The 21,615-nt window shown below is 35.8% G+C and overlaps 1 protein-coding gene across 2 annotated transcripts in view; it reads left to right on the top strand.

Moving 5' to 3' along the window:
• The window catches only part of DNAH11 (dynein axonemal heavy chain 11), a 294,793-nt gene that overhangs the window by 93,587 nt on the left and 179,591 nt on the right, over positions 1-21,615 (top strand). For both annotated transcript variants that reach the window (XM_033088403.1, XM_033088404.1), the window contains exons 31-36: positions 5,644-5,775; positions 8,222-8,382; positions 11,689-11,845; positions 11,963-12,108; positions 14,800-14,916; positions 19,398-19,536. In XM_033088403.1, the coding sequence (XP_032944294.1) occupies positions 5,644-5,775; positions 8,222-8,382; positions 11,689-11,845; positions 11,963-12,108; positions 14,800-14,916; positions 19,398-19,536 (852 nt within the window). The remainder of the gene's footprint in view (positions 1-5,643; positions 5,776-8,221; positions 8,383-11,688; positions 11,846-11,962; positions 12,109-14,799; positions 14,917-19,397; positions 19,537-21,615) is intronic.

The raw sequence follows: 21,615 nt of genomic DNA, 5'->3' as shown, positions 1-21,615 counted from the left end.
TCTGTGTCTTCTGCCAGCATCCATGAATCTGCATCAGCCTAACTTAGCATTCAAATAGAGTATAACCTCAGATCCTCCCCATTTTTCAGCAAACATGTTTTTGGGAGTCATTGATGTTGCATTTATTAGAAGTTCACTCTATTTTATTACTTAGTATTCCGTTGTACAAATATACTACACTTTGTTTATGCTGTTAGTTGACATTTGAGTTTCCAGTTTGGACCTATAATTTCTAAAGCTGCCTGAAACATTCTTGTACAAGTCTTTTTGTGGACATATATTCATTTCTCCTGCATGAATATATGAAATTACTGGATCATAGGGAGGTACCTAACCATTTAAGAAACTGCCATGCAGGTCTCCATTGTTACATTCCCATTAACAAATGTGATGGAATTCTAATTGCTTCATAAGTACTAGCCAGTATTGGGTGTTATCTTTACAATCTTAGCCATTTTAATGGCTGTGAAATTGTATCTTCTTGTGGTTTTAATTTCTTATATCTAATGTTCAAAGATGTTGAACAACTTTTCACGTGTTTATTGGCATTCGTGTATCTTCTCCTGTGAAGTATCTGTTCAAATATTTTGCTCAGTTCTTTTTTTTTTTTTTTAATTGGGATGTTTGTCTTTTTATTGTTGGTTGTAGGATTTCTTTATTTTGGGTACAAGTCCTTTTCCAAGAAATGAATAGACTCCTCATTTTATTAATGGTATATTTTGTGAGTAGAATTTTTAATCTTGATGTAGTACAGTACATCAAAAAAAATTTTTATGATTGATAATTTTTATGTCATGTGTAAGGAATTCTTGCTGATCTCAATGTCATGAAGAATTCCCTTATGTCCTACTAGGTGCTTTTATGGTTTTGGGTTTCTCATTTAGATCTATGATCCATGTATTTTTTTTTTTTCCATTGAATTAACTTGGCACCTTGCTCAAAAGTCTAATGATTGTATATATGTGGGTCTGTTTCCAGACTCTCCTGTTCCATTGATCTATCTTTCTATCTTCATGCCAAATCCACACTGTATTAATCACTGTAGCTTTAAAGTAAGTCTTGTAAACTTTAAATATAGCCTTCAACTTTGTTCTTTTTTTCCCCAAAATTGTTTAGGTTCCTTTTATTTCTATATAAATTTCATCTCTTTGTTTATTTTTAAAAGTTTAATAATCCTAGGCTAATGAAATTTTAACTGGGATGACATTGAATACAAATAGAAATGTTGGGAGAATAGATATCTCAATAATGATGATTCTTATAATCCAAGAATATGGTGTATCTCTTGATATAGGTCTTATTTAATTTCTCTCAGCCATTTTTTCTGTAGTTTTCAATGTAGATGTCGTGCACATTTCTTGCTAGACTTACTTTTAGATTGTTCATATGTTTTGATGTTGCAAACGTATGCTAAATTAGTTTTTAAATTTTATTTTCCAATGTTTGTGGCTGGTATGTAGCAATATATTGATTTTTAAATATTCACCTTGTATGTTGGAACTTTGCCAAATTTGTTTATTAGTTTTAATAGTTTTTTTTATAGTTTCATATGGCTTTGTATGTACATAAACATATCATCTGTAAATAATGACAGTATTACTTCTTGTCTTTCATTCTTTTTTGCCCTTTATTTTCTTTTCTTGAGTTATTGAAATGTCTAGGTCCTCCAGTACAATGTTGACTAAAAGTAGAGAGACATCCTTCTCTATTCCCAGTCTTAGAGAAGAATAATGTTTCACTGTTAAATGTAATAATAGATACAGGTTTTTGTAGATGCCTTTTCTAGAGGAAAATCTCTTCCCTTACTACATACTGAGAGTTTTTTATCTCAAAGAGGCATTGACCTTCAAATTTGTTGAGACATTCATGTGGTTTGCCTCTCTTATTCTGTTACTGTGGTGCGTTTTTTAAAATTTATTTTTCAAGTGCAGTTGACATACAGTATTATACTAGTTTCAGGTATGCAACATAGCAATTACACATTTATATACCTTATGAAGCGACTACTGGGGTGAATTTTTGAATGCTAAGCCAACTTTGCATTTCTGAAATAAGCTTCACTTGGTTATGACATATTATCTTTTATATGTGTATATATTTTTTGCTGGATTCTCTTAGCTGACATTTTGTCAAGGAATTCTGCCTTTATATTCATTCATAAGGGATATTTATCTATAATTTTCTTACAATATCTTTGCCAGGTTTGAGGATCAGTGTTATGCTCCTTAAAAGGAATGGTAAAGTATTACATTCTCATCTATTTATGAAAGAGTTCATGATAGAAATCACTGGTATTGCCATCTGGGTCTAGAGTTTTCTTTGAGAAACATTTTAAAAATTATAAATTGATTTTTCTTTCACATGTATGCTGCTGTGTAGCTTTATCGTGACCTTTTTTCCTGTGTCAGTGTTGGAAATTTGCATTTTTCAAGATATTTATCCATTTCATTAAGTCAGTGGCTGGCAAAAAGTACAACCCTCCAGCCAAATCTGGCCCAGTGCCTATGTCTTTGGCTGCTTTCACACTCCATCAGCCAAGTGGAGTCGTGATGGAGGCCATGTAGCCTGCAGAGCCTAACACAGTTACTGTCTGCCTCTTTGCAGAAAAAGTTTGCCCACCTGGGATGTAAGTTTTCAAACGGAATCAACATGAGGATTATCCTTAGCACGTCTGAAGGGTCTGGCCGCATGTCTTCCTTTCATTCCTGGGACTGAGGATTTGGGTTTTCTTTCATTTTTTTTCTTACTTAGGCTTCCAGGTGTTTATCAATTTTATTTGTGCTTTTGAAGAGCTAATCTTTGACTTTGATTTTTTTTTCTATTGTTTGTTTCTATTTCACCAATTTCTGCCTTATCTTGTTTAATGTCCTTTCTTCTACTTATGTGGAGTTTAATTTGCTCCTCTTTTTCAAGTTTCTTAAGGTGGGAGCTTAGGTGATTGATTTTACACCTTTTTTCTTTTCTAATATAAGCATTTGAAGGAAACTTTATAACCTGAGGAATATCTTCCAGAAATCTGCAGAGAAAAGCATGCTTAAGTGGTGAAACATTAGAATCATTTCCATTAGTGTCAAGAATGAGGTAATTATGCTCACAATCTCTGACATTCATTGCTCAATATTATGCTGGTGGTTTTAGCAATATGATCACAGGAGAAGTGGGAACATGGGAAAGGAAGGTAACAAACTGGAATTCTGTAACACATGCCCTGGTAGTGTGGACAAGTGTGGAGCCTGGTCTCTTTGGCAGTTCCCTTTACTCTAGCTGATGGCAAGGAAAACCCTTGTTTACCGTATTGCCGAAGTTGAAACATTGGTGGGTTTCAGGATTAGAGATCCTTGTTGCTATTATTTTAAAACAACAAGAACATTATTTCTGCATTATGTCCAATTGGAAAGGGATTGAGGGTTTTGGTAGCTGACCCTCAAAGTACTATAGCAGTTTGTTATGTTGTATGTTCACTTTGATTTGCTGAACGGAGGACTACAAACTCTACATTTCTACCGAGGGGTTCCTTCCAGTGGCTTTCCAGCATGGCTTCGGTGTCCCTACATTGGGAGATAGGCCATGCCTGATGCCGGTGAAGTCACATTGCTTCTGCTACTGCAAGGAAAATGTGCTTCCTGTGTTGTCTTATTTAAACCTATAGTATTTAGGGATGTAGCTCTTTGAGTTCAGGTATATGGCCTCTTTCTTTGTACCACATGCCGCCAGAGCTGGGTCAGGACAAAATTGAGGATCAGTCATCACTGCATACCAGGAACCAGCTCTTCTTTCTGACCATGAGTCCGTTGCTTTGTCTGGCTGACACCCTTCTCGATGGTGAGCTCACCATCATTCCACGAAGCAAGCTGGCCCTCTGTGGGAAAACCACGTGTAGCATGTGTAGATTCTCTTTCTTGAGCACCTCCTGTTGGACAGCTCACTCCTCAGTGCTCTGGGGATAATGCACTGAACGTGACAGACACAGACTTGGCCATCATGGGGAGGATGCGCCTTGAACATGGCATACATGAAATAATGATCGCCTTGGCTTTTGTTACAATGTAACTACATCTTATAGGTGGAAGATATTAATAGTAGATTAATGCTTATAAGGCTATTGTATATTCTGAATGTCTACATTACATGTTTTTTATTCTTTGGAACCAGCTTTCTATTGTGTTTGATTTTAAGTCTATCTGGAATGTTTCTTGTCCAGCCAGTTTCTCCAACTTGAAAGCGGGGGGTGGGTTGGTCTTGTGGAAGCTGGTACAAGGGAATCGATGTGGTGACCTGAAATCAGACTGGGTTTGAATTCCCCTTCCCCGGATTGGCAAATGTGCTCTCTGTGACTCAGTTTCCTCATCTGCAAAATTAGGATGATAATAGATTGTTGCGAAGATTAATGAGACTATAGGCAGTGTGCTTAGTCAGTGCCTGGAACCTTGTAATTTCTCATTTAATATAATGGTTATCGTCTTTCTGCCTGCTTTCTCCATTCTTACTATGGTTACGTAACCTTCTCCAGTTCAGCTGCACAGCAGTTTCAGGGAAGTCTGCAGTGCTTGGTGTTTTCTGGGATGTGATAATAGTACCGTAGGGAACATGTTTTTGACGGTATGTTTGAGAGCCTCTGGTGATATGTCATATTCACTTGTTACCAACTCTCTCAGGAGCTAACAGTTTATAATTATCCTTTGCAGAGCTAAAAGGAAAAGGGAACGGTATTGTTGTATAATATGCTACACTGGAATAAAACAGCCTGTAGGTTGTTTGTTTGTTTGTTTTTTGCTAATAAGCCTTGAGTAAGACTGGACTGTTTTGTGTAAATAAGAATGCTAACAAAATGACCACCTAAGACAGTATCTTTCAAACCTTTCTGACCACAGTTACTAATAAGAAATGTTTTATATCACATATATATATATATAGTGCACTCAAAAGTCTGAAACTGAAATAAAGTTTCATAAAACAATATATACCCTTACTACTGTAATGCAACATTTTCTGTTCCATTCTATTCCATGTCATTCCATTTCTTTTTATTTTATGAAAAAAGACCAGTAGTTTGAAAAATACTGATCTAAGAAATTGGTGGAACTAAACAAGAATAGGGATGCGAATAAGAAGAATTAGGTGGGATAGTCTTCAGGTCTACATTTTAAATATCTTCTCAGTAATCATCACTTTCTCCTATGCAAGAAAACCCCCCAAAACAAACAAACAAAAAAAACAAAAAACAAAAAAACAAAACCAATAAAGCACTTGATATTTACCTCTTCCTTCACTTTTATAGAAGTTAGCTCAATTTTACCTTTTAAAATAGTCATTTCTATTTCAACCAGATTGTAGACTGGATCTTCATTAGGGTGGAGAGTCAGCTCAGTGCAGCCAGGAAACCTTGCTTCCACCTCTGGCTTTGTCATTACTCACAGGTTCACCTGTCTTCTCTGAGTCTTAGCTCAAAGTAGGTAATAATATTTATATTATTTCAATTATTTAATGACATCTCTCCCTCCATCTCCTACCCCCAGGGTTGTTGGAAGGCCAGCTGAAATAACAGTTGAAATTATTTTGTAAGCTAACGGGCTTTTTTCAAATACCAAGACTGTTAGATTCTGTATTTGTAACCCTTACCTCCTTTAAAAAAATTCTTTCTAGATTTCTCAGTTGAATACATTGATTGCACTTTTGCTGGGAGAACTTCTACCTGGAGACCGGCAGAAGATCATGACAATTTGTACCATAGATGTCCATGCCAGAGATGTGGTGGCAAAACTTATTTCTCAGAAGGCAAGTTTGTAGAGATTTCATGTATTGGTTGTTGTTTCCTAAAAGTGAGGTTTATCTGAACAAGACCAACAAAAACTCATAGACACAGACAATAGTTTGGTGGTTACTAGAGGGTAAGAGGGGAGGGAGGAAGTAGAAGAGGGTAAAGGCGGTCAAATATATAGTGATGGAAGGAGAACTGACTCTGGGTGGGGAACACACATGTGATATATAGATGATGTATTATAGAATTGTACTCTTGAAACCTATATAATTTTACTAACCAATGTCATCCCAATAAATTTAATAAATAAAAAAAGAAAACATGATGATCTTACCTTTTAAGGGACTGATTTATATATCTATAAAATCTGCCCAGAAAAAATTAAAATCTCTCATGTCCAATAAAAATTGGTGTTTATTGTCAAGAGTACTTCTAAGAAAGTCACTGTTTTGTTTTGTTTTTAAAGTTTGTGTATTTTAATTCATCCTGAAAAGTTAGCTGAACTTCCTTTAGGTGAGTTTGATTTGGATTAGCTGACATATTAATATTATCCTTATGAGAGTTATCTAAAGTGATATACCAAAGGGTTTTGCCAACTCAGGAGCCTCTAATTCAGATCATCCAAAAATTAACCCAGGATGGATGTCACCCATGAGATGTCACCATGTTTATTTCTCTGTCTTCTGGCCTCTCTACACCTAATCTCTTGGTCCATCAGTTAGTGGTTATCATCTCTGTGGCTTACCCATCCAATAGTAATAAGATTTGTGTCATTTAAACCATCACCATGTGTCTTTGATTGTTTTCCTTTTGAAGAAAGGGAAATGTTGGTCAGTCCTTGTCTTTTCCTTTCAAAGCTAAATAACTTTCTTTCTTCCTTCCTTCCTTCCTCCCTTCCTTCCTTCCTTCCTTCCTTCCTTCCTTCTTCCTTCCTTCCTTCCTTCCTTCCTTCCTTCCTTCCTTCCTTCCTTCCTTCCTTCCTTCCTTTTCTTTCTTTCTTGGGCACAACTCACAGTGGCCCATGCGGGGGTCAAACCAGTAACCTTGGTGTTATTAGCACTATGCTCTAACCAACTAAGCTAACCGGCCACCCCCAATAACTCTTTAAAGAAGTTATTTTCCAATCCTCTGAGTGCATTAGTTAGCTTCTTATCCCTTTACAAAGTCCATATGTCCTTAGATACTGGCAATGTTTAATGTGAAAGGAGAATTTTCTCACCCCCTTTTCAAAATATGTTCCTACTTACAAATGTCAGATATGCTTGTCTACTGAACAGCATTCATGTATCATACCCATCACCTATTTCCTCCAAATCCCTTTTGTTGTTTTTTTTTTTTTGGGGGGGGGGGTGGTACTAAAACAATACAATTCACAGTTTGAATGCATGTATCTATTGTGAAATGTTTTCTGTTATGTTTCTAGTTCTTTCTCAAGTTATTAAAATCAAAGTGAATTTTAATTTCCTCCACTAAGTGCAAGCAAATGCTTCTTCGTGTAAGCCATAAGCTTAAAAATACTTTTTGATCCAGGTTTGGGACCATTAGTGAAAAATGTTTTATAATTGCTAATCCAAAAGTGATCCTTGGAAAACCCCACTTACCATGTGTTCTCATTTTGATAATGAACCACTGATAACTACTCTTTGAGTATGACTTTGTACCTTCCTACATATTTTATTATGTTTTATCAGCGGTGATTTGCTAGTAGTAGGATAAATTATAATTTAAAATATGTCCTTTACTTTGTACTAAAAGAAACTTTGTCTAATTCCTCATCATCTAATACATTGAGATGTGCAATGTTGAAACTTATGTAGACATCAGACAAAGTAGTAGACAATAATTTTGGTAACTTCAAGTGATTCTCAAGAAATCCTAGTGTTACATGCATCTTGAAAAAGATTGGATTTATTTTTTTCAAGCTGGAAGAAGAATGGATAGGATTGAGTAAGATTGGAAAGAATAACAATGAAAAAAATACTATTATTTGATTTAATAAAAAACAAAGTGGGAAATCTCCGTACTAAAGCAGACTGGTTTTAGAATGAACTTTGTTGAAAATATGATTTACTTCTGACATTCAAAAATTTTGGATTATGTGCCATTTTAATAGAGAGTGTGTGTTTTCATCTGATTTTGGTGATATGAGTATAATATTACAAAAGTGATCAAATCACCTGAGGTGATTCATAAAGACGGAAAAGGCATTGCTTGAACAAATTAATATTGTTTTATAGTAAAAGCCTTCTTAAAAATGAAGCCTTTAATTATACATGTTATTTCTTATTAAGTATTCAGCCATTTATATGCAATTAAAATTTGTAGTAGCATGCAGGAGATTTCCCTTTTCTGAGATTTTTAGAAATAAAATGTGAATCAATAGAGTTGATTAGATTAATATATTAAGCGTGTTGCCTCGAAACTGCCTGTGTCCTATGTGTAATGATCATCTAATGTTTTTAGGTTGTTAGTCCCCAAGCTTTTGCTTGGCTGTCTCAACTCCGTCATCGGTGGGAGGACACCCGGAAACACTGCTTTGTGAATATTTGTGACGCTCAGTTCCAGTACTTCTATGAATATTTAGGAAACAGTCCTCGACTAGTGATCACTCCTCTAACAGACAGGTACAAATGTTGAATTAGATGGGGAAAAACAAGCCATGAGTAAAGATGTGGGACATTGAAAAGAAAAGAATGAAAATGGTGAACAAATTGGGAAACCATATGAAAGCAGTGTGTAAATGAACGAATTAAGTAACATAGTGAATGTTGATTTTAGTTAGAAACAAGTTAAATAGAACCAAATTGAAGAAGCAGAATGACAGATGCTATATAGTATACAAATCATGAAATCATGATCAGATTAATATGGCGCAAGGCAGCAGGTTTGATCACTAAATCTATTCTCTCTGGTTATCCATGACTAACATCTTGATATCAAGATTTGTTACCACCTCCCCCACTGCATCTCTTTATTGGAACTGCAAAAATAGGAATTGCCTATGTTCACATTCATTTTTGAAGGATTACATACAGTGAAAGGAAGAAAAAAGAGTGAAGGTAGATCCATTAAATGATTTAATAGATACTTGTGGAGAAGCCTGCTAAGTACTGTTCCAGTGAAATAGGCAGGATGCCTGCTCTCACACAGGCTACTTTCTAGTTGATTGTGAAATGAAGAGGAACAATGAACAAATAATGAAATTTATTTTAGGTGGTAAATTTTGCTATGACAAAAATAAAACAGGTTGATATGTTAGACAGTATCTTGAAAGGAGAGTCTACTATGGTAGTTTGAGTGAGAGGACATTTGAGCTGAGACCTAAATGATAACAAGGAACCAGCTGTGCAAACATCCTGGGGCAGAAAGTTACAGGCAAAGACAAGCACAAAGTTTCTAAGGTGAGAAGGAGTTTGGCTAGTTTAAGGGATAGACCCAGAGCCGATGCAGCTCAAGTATGTCAAGAGGGCGAAGGGTTACCTTTACTCTAAGTTCATTGCCGCTTGACTCGAAGTAAATATATATACATGGTCAGAATATTGTGTAGTTAAGGATATATCATCATACTGACATGAAATTCTTTGTTAGTATTCTGACCTCTGCTGAATTACTTGGTAGAAGAAGCACACTTAATCCTTGGGATTCATGAAAGAGAAATTACACCTCAGGATCATAGGACTGTTTCCAATTATCCAGTATCACCATACTGTACGATTTACTTGGGAAGAAAAGTACAGACAGTCTCAAATATATGTCTGTAACCTGGGTTGTGACGGTGGTCCAGCGAAATTCTCTCACTAGCTTTGTGCTTGTTGTTGACACGTTAATCTGCTCATGATTCCATCATTGATGAATGGTATGGCTTTTATAATTGTTTCTCTAATTCAGTTCTCTTTACCTTGTCTCTAACTAAAAGTCAACGTTCACTATCTTAGTTCTGTAATTAACTTATGTATTGCTTTCAGTGTGAGAGATTAAAATTTGTAGCTTGACAAAATCACTTCAGAATGGTCAAAAATGCAGATGCTAAGAATCTGCTGTATGTGTGCCATCATTAATAGAGAAGGGGGAGGGAGACACAGGGTATAGGAGAAGAGGAGTAGAGGCACATTTAAGTTTATCATCATGTGAGGACTAATAGCTTATTAACTTTTTAATTAAAAAAATCATTCTGTGGTTTATTTGGAAGATGAAAGAAAAATGAATGTTCCTTTTGATAGTGTGTTACATTAGATGGCCGCCTTGTGTACATTTCTATTCCATTTCATTCTCTGGATTATTTACTACTTGTTCACATTAACACAATGGTGCCTTTCAGACATTTCCACTCCATCTCATTGGCCGCTGATCTTTCTTTTGTGTGGTAGGCAGGGCAGATAGCGTCTCCTTCTTACATACGATGTGGGCTGTTTAGAAACTTAGGTCATCAACCCGCTTGTCACTGAGATTCTTGAGCTGATACACAGGTGGATTGGCTAGGAGGGTGCAGGCTATGCTGCTGTTACTGAGAGACCCAAAATATGATGGCTTCAATAACTCAGAAGCTGATGTCTTACTTGTGTAACAGTCCAGAGGGGAGTGTTCCTAAGCAGTAAAGGCTGGCAAGTGTCCGACATGCTAAACTTGGCTTCCACACGTGTTTCAGCCAGTGGGAGAGAGGAAACATCTCAAAGGAGGTGTTTTCTTAGAATTTGCAGACATCATTTCGGCACACGGTACATTGGTTAGAGCTTGGTCACTCGTCACTGGAAGGGAGGTAGGAAATGTAGTCTGCAGCAGGCAGGTGAACATATGTCCAGTCAAACCTTGGAACCTCAGGAAAAGGCTATTAGGGGATAGTCTTCACTACAAAAAGTGCTGTCATTTCTAGTCCAGCGGTCTTTCCAATCCATTTTCATTGTAAGATGCACTTAGACATGCGATGGCCATAAAATATAGAAACACTTTCCATTTTTATAAGTAATTGTTTCTATCTACATAATACTTCGAATCTTTCAATGCATTTACCTTTCTTAATATATCCCTCATTTTATGGAAGTGAAAACGGGGGCATGTTGAGATAAAAAAAGCTTATAAGATTAACATCTGATTATTGGCAAAGTAGTTCCTAGTCTTCTGAGCTCCATGTATATGTCTTTCCACTAGACCTACTGTCTGTACTAAGACCAAAATAATTTCTAACTCAGCAGAAACCCCATGTAAGGTACTTGTGATTTGTTGTTTTTTTTAATTCTTTTACAAATATTAAGTTCTGCCTTTGCATAGTTTTTCTTAGTCTAAGAACTGCTGAGACGTTCCTGCAAAAATAAGTATTATCATAATTTAAATGCAAGTAGGAACACATTCAAAATGAATTCCTAAAGTACGTTTTAATATAATAAATTCTGTCTTTGAATATTTGCTTTATACTTTGAAATAGGTATAATTTATTTGCAGACTATGTATTTATATTTGCATTATCTCATCTCAATGTATTCATTAAGTAGTAGTTTAACGAAATCAATGATTAATTCATTCATAATCCAAGATTTCTTTTCTATTTTTTACAAACAATAGTTTGAGATGTCATCTGCCATAGTACCGTAATCGTATATTTACCTAGAAATATTGGCAATTCAATAGCATTGCAAATCAAGTGTTATTTGTATTCAAATACACAGCTCTAAGGAAAGGAGACAAATAAACAGATAAAGTAATGCATTTTTTTCTCTATTATTGTTAAACAACCACCCTAAAAATAAATGTGATGTAAAATATCATTCTGACTATATTATTGCCACAAACAAATCAAACTCATGTATTTGATTTTTGTGCTACAGCCATATTCTAGATCTTGACTCTTAAACTTCAAAAAAAAAAAAATGTATTGCCCTTAATGTGTTCTAGAATCTCACTTAGACTGTAATATTTGCATTTCCTATTGTTTCAAGGTGTTACATTACTTTAACTCAATCACTTCATCTAACCATGAGTGGGGCTCCAGCTGGCCCAGCTGGCACAGGGAAAACTGAAACCACCAAAGATCTTGGGCGTGCCCTTGGCATGATGGTGTATGTATTCAACTGTTCAGAGCAAATGGACTACAAAGTAAGTCAGTTATACAGTGATGTATTCTAACCACGTTATTCCTGATTTGGAATGATTCGCAATAATAGCTTTTACCCCTCTTCTGTTAAATTCGTAATGCCTCCCTCCATCGTTTAGTCCATAGGAAATATCTATAAGGGATTGGTGCAGACAGGAGCTTGGGGCTGCTTTGATGAGTTCAATCGAATTTCTGTGGAAGTTCTGTCAGTGGTGGCAGTACAAGTGAAAATGATACATGATGCCATCAGAAACAAGAAAACGAGGTGAGTAGCATGTGGCTTTTCTCTATTGTTACAAGTAGAGTGACCGGGATAATGCACAAGAAACTTCCCCCTCACAGTCTCTGCTGCCTGTCCCTGTCCTATGAAATGGATAAAATAAGAGAGACTGATTAATTTTGAGTCATTATTTTGAGTAACCTCCCATTTTGTATTAGTGCTTTTTAAGTGTTGACTACAACAAAGGTATATTTCATTATTTTAGTAAATTAAAAAATAAGCGCCCTCTACAACGCTAACTCTGGTGATCCACCTTCAGTCTTGATCGTCTTTGACCTTCTGGCAGCCTCTGACACGGTTGGTCCCTCCCTCCTGTGTGACACAGTTTCTTCACATGAGTTCTAGGACACCACACCTTCCCAGTTTTCTCCTTCCCTCAGGGCTGTTCCTCTGCTAGTTTCTTCTCATCTCTACAATGGGGAAAAGTACAGTACCTATGTTATAGATGACCGGTATGACTAAATGTAAAGCCCTTGGACAAATGCCTGACATATCGTAAGCACCATATTAATGTTAGCTATTTTTTTAATATTATTATTTCCTGACCCATTAATTTTGGATATCACAGTCCTCAATCTTTAGATGTCTTCTTTCTCAGTGTGTACTTGTTCCCTTGGTGATTTCTCCAGCACATGACCTTCAGCATCATCTGTAGGCTGCGGCCACCAGCGGCCCAGACCTCCCTTCTCCAATAGCTAGACTTCCATAGACAGTGCCTGTTGGGTCATCTCAGCACTCCACTTGATGTCTCAGAGGCCTTTCATATTTAATATATCCCAAATCTAGATCCCGGTCTTTCCACCAACACCTGCTTTGTTAGTTGTCCCATCACAGTACATTACCTCCTCACATTCTTCCAGTTACTCAGGCCCAAAACTTTCCAAATGTATCCAGAACCTAACCACGTCCCAACATGACACCACACTGCAAAAGGTAAAACACGACAGGGTTTGATGGTTTACTTTGAGAAGTAAGTATTGTAGTACACATTTGTGGTTTTCTTTGTAACGTTTTTGGTATATGTGCAATCTTATTTATCTGGCTTACCCATTTATTCCCCCATTTGTTAGGGTATTTCGCTCAGCTAGGAACATTACAATCTCCCCATTAGGGAAAGACCATCTGGACCCTTGAAACTGTGAACCTATTGTAGAAGTTGCCGGCTATTATAGGTACGGATGCATATTTCCACCTCCTAGGACCCTTCCCAAGTCCTTCTACTGCACGGCTCTGGGATACCATTTTCCTATGACTGGATAGCTGCTGCCTTAGCTGTCCCTACTCTACTGCCATGTTAGAGAAGTTAAGTTCTTTCCTCGTTCATTCCCAGACATACTTAATTAGCTTTTAGTCAAAATCTTATTATTTGATGTAACCCAGATGTCACTTGAGGCCATCCTTTCTTATGGAGGTTTAGATAACTGATCCATGCAAGGATTTCTGAAAACTCCCAACCATACTTCCTGGTAGTCTCTTCTGGCTCCATGTCTGCATGTATGTGAATTGTACCTCTTCATCTTCGTGCTAGCCCACGGAGAGACGGCTAGGCTCCTTCATGATTTCATGAGTTTTATTAAATTCTGTTTGTACTCAAGGATTTAAGAGATGGGACCATGCCTAAACCATGAAGCCTTCCCGCATCTAGTTGGCTCTCCCTCCTTGAGGTCCATACCTTTGACGTTCGGTTATCCCTGCTCTGTATAATGGAAGAGAAGTCGGTTACCCAGCTACCACAATGACCTCTCTTCCTCCAAACAGCCCTTCCAGTCTGTCTGCCTGATACTCTAGGAATGAAGATTTCTCCTTTCTTCCCTGACTATACAAAAGCCTTCTCTTAATTATCTAGTACCTAAGAAGCTCTTAGTCCAAAAAATTGTGGCTGGCCCTTTTCCCTCCTTCTTCTGTGATATAGGCCCAGCTCCTTAACTGCTTCAGCCCTCCCCTTTCTCAACAAGAAAAAGCTTTATCCTTTGTCTCATTTACCCCATTTGAAAGTTTCTTTCTCCTTATCCTCCTACAGTCCTTTACCATTGCGTTTCCCTGGCCATCAGCAGCCTAACTGGGCCCTTGCAAATCTTTCTGGAAATCTTTCACTGCTTAGCAATAGTCTTGGCTAATATCTGTTGAGTATTTACCATGTTCTAGGCATTGTACTCTCAGCCATTTGTGTACATAATCTCTTTCAAGGTGGGTGATATTATTATCCCCTTTTTTATTAGATGGGAGAAAGGAAGCCAGGGAGAGGGAGGGTGAGCAAATAGACAAAATAAAGACTGAACAAGGAGTCCCTTTCGCCTCTTAGCCTGGGCAATCATCTGTATCTGTGTAGTATCTAATTCAAGGAATTGCAACCCATGTTGAAGGCAAAAATGGCATCACCTTTTCTTAACTGTTAAAGCAATGAAGTCCTCATTTTTATAAACTTGCTTCCTATGGCTATTCTAAAATACAAAAGAATACTTCCCATATCAGTAGTTCCTTTGGGGAAGAGAGTGTATTTTTAATGAACATGCTTCAAAACATATTCAAGATATGTATGCTTATGAATTTTAAAGTAAATTACACAGAATAAACAGCTTCCTAATAATGTTTGCTTTTGGCAGTGGTTTGCATTTGTCAATGTGCATTCGTATTCAACGAATACATTTAATTTCATCAACATTCTTCTTATGGTAGATTTGTATTTCTTGGGGAAGCTATCACACTGAAGCCAACAGTTGGAATATTTATTACAATGAACCCTGGATATGCTGGTCGAACAGAATTACCAGAAAATCTCAAAGCTCTTTTCAGGCAAGTGTTATGCTTTGCGATTTAGCATCTGGAGCACGCATGCCCCCTAACGTTGCTGGTTTGCATTTGTTAAGTGTTAAACTGTTTTTACTTGAGAATTATTTTGGAAAAACCTTTATTCTTTGTTTGGGATCACTTTTTATGGAGAGAACTTACACCATGATAAATGAACTCTTTTGAAATATGAAACCAGACTGAAAATCCTTACTTAAAAGTCACATGGTACATTTGAAGATTTAATACTTACAGAAAAAATTACACTTTCACCACCCAGAAATAATAATTGTTATATATTTTTTCTAGTATCTTTTATAATTCATATTTTATGGAGTTAAGTTGGTGGGTTAGGCATAATTTTTATTTAGTTCTTTTTTTAATATTTTGACATGAGTCGTTTATCATATTATTGAATATTCTTTGGAAATGCTGTTTTATGTAGCTCCAAAAGTGTCTCTCTCATGGCTTCTTTTCGTAATATTCTTAGCCATTCCCAATTGTCTGACATGTAGTATTTGTGTTTTTCTTTTCAATTTTTTATGATATAAAATAGCAGGCTATAAACATTTCTCCACATAAAGAGTTATCCTTATTTCAGATAATTACCCAGAATAGATTCCTACACATAGAATTACTTGGTGAATGATTAAAATATCTATTGATGACCTGCTTTCCAAAAATATTGTAACAATATATACACTTATTAACAGTGTGTCAGAGAACCTGTGGTATTGCATTTGAACCAGTTATGTGTACCTCCTACTATGTATATTTTAAATCAACGACATTCAGGTACAATTTCATGCAATAAAATGCACCCATTTAAGTGTTTAGTTGGTGAAAACACTACCACAATCAAGATATGGAGTTAATCCCCCGTACCACTGATGTACTTTCTGTGACTTTAGGTTAAATTCGTCTGTCCTAGAGTTGATGTAAATGAAGCCGTATGTATGCATTCATTTGTGTTGTCTTCTTACCTTGAACATTTATGGTTTTGGGATTCTTCCAAGCTAGAGTGTGTCAATACTTCATTCCTTTTTGTCACTAATTAGTATTCTGTTGTATGCATACATTACAATTTGTTTATCTATTCACCAGTTGATGGACATTTGTGTTGTTTCCAGTTTGTGCGATTATGAATAAAGCTGCTATGAACATTCATGTATGATCTTTGTGTGAACATATATTTTCTTTTGGGTAAATATGAATGGCTGTCACATGGCAAATGTATGTTTGACTTTATTAGAATTTGCCAATGTGGTTTACATGATGGTTGTATCATTTTACACTCTCACCATCAATGTATGAGAATTCCACTTGCTCTTCATTCTTGTCAAAACTTGGTGTGGTCAGTTTTTTTAGTTTTAGCCAATCTAATAGATACGTCATTGGGGGTTTAGTTTGCATTTCCATGATGGCTAATGATGTTGAACATCTTTTTGTGTAACTTACTGGCTATTCCCATACCATCTTTTATGAAGTACTGTATTCTGCGTATAGTTCCTTTATTAAATACATATATTGCAAATGTTTTTCTCTCAATTTGTGTTTGCATTTTCACTTTCTTAATGGTGTCCAAGATAGAAGTTTTAAATTCGATGAAATACAATTTATCAATTTGTTTTATGGGTTTTTTTTCTTTCTATCCTAGTTAGGAACATTTGATTTGCACCAGATTGCAAAAATTTTCAACTATGTTTCGTTTTATAGTTTTCATATGAGTTTTCTCTTTTTCCTGTTAATGTGCTGAACTATATTGATTTTTCAAGAGCTAAACAATTCAATAATGCATTCTTGGGATAAACTTCACTTGGTCAGGAGATATTATTTTTGTATGTATTGATGGACTCAATATGCTACTAGTAAGGATTTTTAAATCTGTGCCATGAGGCAATTGGTCTGTAGTGTCTTTTCTATCTTCACCTGGTTTGGGCATCAGGGTAATGGTAACCTCATGAAATGAGTTGGCCAGTGTTCCCTTCTTTTCTATTTTATTAAGAGTTTGTGTGGGATTGGTATTATTTATCCCTTAAATATTTATTAGGCTTAATCAGTTATGCCATCTGGGCCCAGATTTTTCTTTGTGGGAATCTTTTTAGTGATGAATTCAATTTCTTTACTAGGTATGGGGTCATTCAGATTATTTCTTCTTGAATTTGTTTGATAACTTGCATATTTTAAGGAATTTCTCCATGTTATCTAGATTGTTGAATTTATTGGCATTAATTTGTTCATGATATTTCCTTATTATCTGCAGTGATGTCCTGAAATCCATGTCTGATATGGGTAATTTGTGTCTTCTTGCTTTTTTTTTTTCCTTGACGAGCTAAAGGCTTATCAGTTTTATTTTATAAGAGTTCTTTAGTGTTCACAATATGTATCTTCATTAACAGTCTGCCTTCAGAATAATACGCTACTTCACATATAACGTAAAACCTCTATATTTTTAGTATGATTTCTTTCAATTCTTTTAAACTTAAATTTTCCTTGTCTGTCCATCTAGGTATTTAACCATTTTTCATTTGTAGTTTCTTCTAATTTTTCTAGTGTTATTTTTTTAAATGTACTTCATCTATTAAGGACGTATTTTGGTAGGTGATATGAAATGAGTATTTAAGCAGAATTCTTTTTCCTAATAGTCAGTTATTTTAGCATCCTTTATTGAATGTTTTCCTTTCCTCATATAGCAGCTTTCTCTAACATAGCAATTTTACAATGTCTGTTTTTATTGGAAAAAAAATCTAGAGAATAACTATTCTAAAAATAAATATACTAATTAAAAAATATTTTCATTTGAAAATTATACATTTTTCCAGTATTTTTTACATTTGTAACCCAATTCATCTCATACATGTTTTCATTTGGGTCTTCAAATTTGAAATTGTCTTGTAAAGTTTTCATCAGTTTTGTTTAAGTGCAGCATCATTTATGTTGGGGTGCTAGTATTTGTATCAGCAAAGCTTGAAGGATAGTTTGGATGATGAAAGCAATATTCATGAGTGGAGGCAGTATACACGAGTCTTAAGAGTATCACGATTCCACCATGTACCCACCGTGTGGCCTAGGGCACCTGCTTGTATTTACCCGAACCTTAAGTCTGTACCTCTGTAAAATACAGGTAAGAAGAGTAGCCACCGCCCTGAGCTGTGAGAATTAAGTGAGAGTGCATGAAAAGCTTTTAGCATCCAATATAGCATGAAGAAGGTGCTAGGTAATTGTTAGTTGTCAATATTAATGTTAAGTATCAATTAAGTAAACTTGCTAGCCTTTTCTCTCTCTTATTTACTCTTCATCTTGACCACTTCTATCATATGATAAAGAGTAAAAAATGTGGGGGAAATGTGAGGCCAGCTTAGGCAGAAGTACATACTCAATAACACAGATCGAAAGGGACCCTGGGTGATGTTTAGGATGAAAAATTAGATACGTAGGAAGTAGACTGTAATTATATTTACAAAAACAGGTAGATAAATATTTGGAATGTATACTTTAAGAAGTCTAAAATAACAAGCTTGTTAACTTATTTATTCTGACTCCTTCTTGGTACTTGACTTCAGTAGAGTGGAATTTTTTCAAGTGTTGCTGTTAATACCGTGTTTCCCCAAAAATAAGACCTAGCCGGACCATCAGCTCTAATGCATCTTTTGGAGCAAAAGTTAATATAAGACCCGGTCTTATTTTGATATAAGACCGGGTCTTATATAATATGATATAATACCAGGTCTTATATTAATTTTTGCTCCAAAAGCTGCATTAGAGCTGATGGTCTGGCTAGGTCTTATTTTCGGGGAAACACAGTAGTGCTTGTCTTGGGGAGGACTTTTGGCAGCCCCCTCCAAAAGAAAGGGGATTTGGAAGCAATGTTTTTATAAATTTTCACTCAAAAGTCTGTGCAAGCTGGCCTCTGGTAGTGGTATACTAGAGATGACATGTAAGAGCATGAAAGAGCTGATGGTTAAATTTTCATGGATTTTCTAAGGTGGGTTAAGTACAGTCACTAGTAGAAACTAAATTATATAAACTTTTGATTAAATAAATTGCATTAAAAACAAAGGTGGTAAATACTCAAAACTCACCCGCTCCTAATTAGTTGACCAGTTTGTGAATGTTTATGCTCTGAGATTGTTTATGTCTATTGGGTCTGTATGGTAGTGTGCTCCTGAGTAGCTCTTTCCAGCTCCACATCCAGTGTTGGTGGATTGAAATCAGCCATGGTGGAACTATTTATTCCATGGAAATCGGCAAACACTGTACCCATGCTTCTGCTATTTTTAGACTTTCCATCTTCTTCTATGTATCCAGTAACGAACAGACATTTTTTCAGGTGAAGTGAAGGGTCTTGGTAGCTGTGATTGACAGAGGTAATTGTGACCTGCTTGGGAATGATTAGAATGCTGGTATGAATTAATTACTTGATTTTCAGCAATTTCTACTTATCACCTTATCCCATTTTAAAACTCAATTTCATATTTACTTTTCAGACCCTGCGCCATGGTGGCCCCTGACATTGAGCTAATCTGTGAAATCATGTTAGTTGCTGAAGGTTTTGTGGATGCAGGCTCATTAGCCCGAAAGTTCATTACGCTGTACACACTTTGCATGGAGCTCCTCTCCAAGCAGGTGAGGAGTCTTTTTTCACTTTTTCTTGGTTTTTCCATCCCATTAAAACAGCTTTGGAAATATGGGTGCTAGGTAATTTGTCATTCAAATTATAATTAGACACTTAGGAGTGATTTTATATTTTCCATAAAATTTTGAAAATTTATATTTTACAATTTTTAATTTTTTAAAAAATTAAACAAGACATTTTAATGCTTATGTTTAATTTGTACTTTATAGTTTTTATCAATGGGCTATGTGGTTTTCTTTAAACTTGACCAATGTTGTAATTATAAATGGAATTTTATGATGCCTCCCTTTCTTGATAAGGATATTATAGTCTAGTGAGGGAAGGCAGGAATGGACGTCCATGTGAGTAAAGAAAAGTTGATTTTCCTGGAGAACATCTCAAAATGTTAAATTGAAATTTTCTTATTTGTCGGTAATCCTTTATTTGAAAGTAGAGTCCCCCCACCCTTTTTTATTTAACTTTTGTTGTATAAGTCCTTAGTCTCTGAAATGGTTGAAACTTAACTATTCTCTATTTTCCAGTCATTTTCTTCTTGCAGTTCCACTGAAGTTGCTGATGTACCACAAAAATTACACATGTATCAGCATCATTATTTTTAAACTCAGCTTTTTGGCCACCTTGATTTTGGTCTTTTAATGACCTTTCATTAATCCCTTGGGACAGTATTTTGCAGCTGTTCCAGGATCAAAGTATTAAAACACTACAGTCACAACCATACAGTTACCAGTATTGCCAGATGTACTAATTTTAAGTTACCCATTGTTGGGGTGAAATTTGGAATCTGAGAAATTCATGTTGTCATTTTAATAACTGTGAGTTTGCATTCTGGGGAAAAATCATATCAAATTTAATAATCTGGAAAATGTTTATGACAATGTTATATGTAAAAAGCAGCATGCCTAGACAACGTTATATGTAAAAAGCAGCGTGATCTAGAATTTGCATGTTTTATATTATACCGTGTGTTTCATATACATATAAAGTGATTGGAAAATACATTGTGAGTTTTAACATTTGTCTCTGGATAATAAGATTGCGAGTGTTTTAAATTTTCTCCTTCTTCTTGTTTGTAATATCTTTTTTTAATGAACCCACTTTAATTTTATAATGGGAAAAAGTCAGAAGAAAAAAATGTCGTTGACCCTAGGAGACATGGAGTTGCTACTATATCCATTACTAGTAGTAAAATGTAAATACTTAGTGAGTATCGACTGTATGCAAGTAGAATACTTATTATGACGATGCTGAAGGAGATAAGCCTTAGGACAAATTAAACAAACACTCAGATTTATGACTTCAAAGAACTTATTTAGGAGATTCAGTTTACATAAAATAAAAATTGGAATGAAATGGAGGATGAAAAAATTATGATAGTTTCAAGGAAGGAAGGAACCAATATTTATTGAATAGGTACCATGTGTTATCTTTTGAAATCTTTATAAGAAGTCTATGAATTTGGTATTATTAGCTCCATTTTACAGATAAGAAAACAGAGTGAAATAACCTATTCATAGTCCACAGCTAACAAGTGGTGGGAGCAAGATTTGAATTTAGTTCTTTTGAATTCTTTCTAGGACACCAATAGCCAATTACAAGAGGAAGGTGTTGGAAGAAAAGGTAGAACAGACAAGGAAAGAGTCCTTTAACTCAGGATGAGAAATGTCATGGATGAGATGAAGGGAAAGAAATCTGGCCAGGACAGAAATGTTATTGTTGTGTTTTTTTTTTTTTTTCCAAAGATTTTATTGGGGAAGCGGAACAGGACTTTATTGGGGAACAGTGTGTACTTCCAGGACTTTTCCAAGTCAAGTTGTTCTTTCCATCTTAGTTGTGGAGGGTGCGGTTCAGCTTCAAGTTGTTGTCCTTTCAGTCTTAGTTGTGGAGGGCGCAGCTCAGCTCCAGGTCCAGTTGCCAGTTGTTAGTTGCAGGGGGCGTGGTTGACAGCCGGTGCTCCAACCAACTGAGCCATCCAGGAGCTCCGCGGCAACTCAGCTCAAGGTGCCGTGTTCAATCTTAGTTGCAGAGGGCGGTTTAAGAACACAGTTCACAGATAATTTTCTAAGCCATAG

The sequence above is a fragment of the Rhinolophus ferrumequinum genome, chromosome 20, assembly GCF_004115265.2.
Source record: "Rhinolophus ferrumequinum isolate MPI-CBG mRhiFer1 chromosome 20, mRhiFer1_v1.p, whole genome shotgun sequence".
NCBI lineage: Eukaryota > Metazoa > Chordata > Mammalia > Chiroptera > Rhinolophidae > Rhinolophus > Rhinolophus ferrumequinum.
The sequence above is the reverse complement of the archived record's forward strand: the minus strand, read 5'-3'. Positions and strand labels throughout refer to the sequence as shown.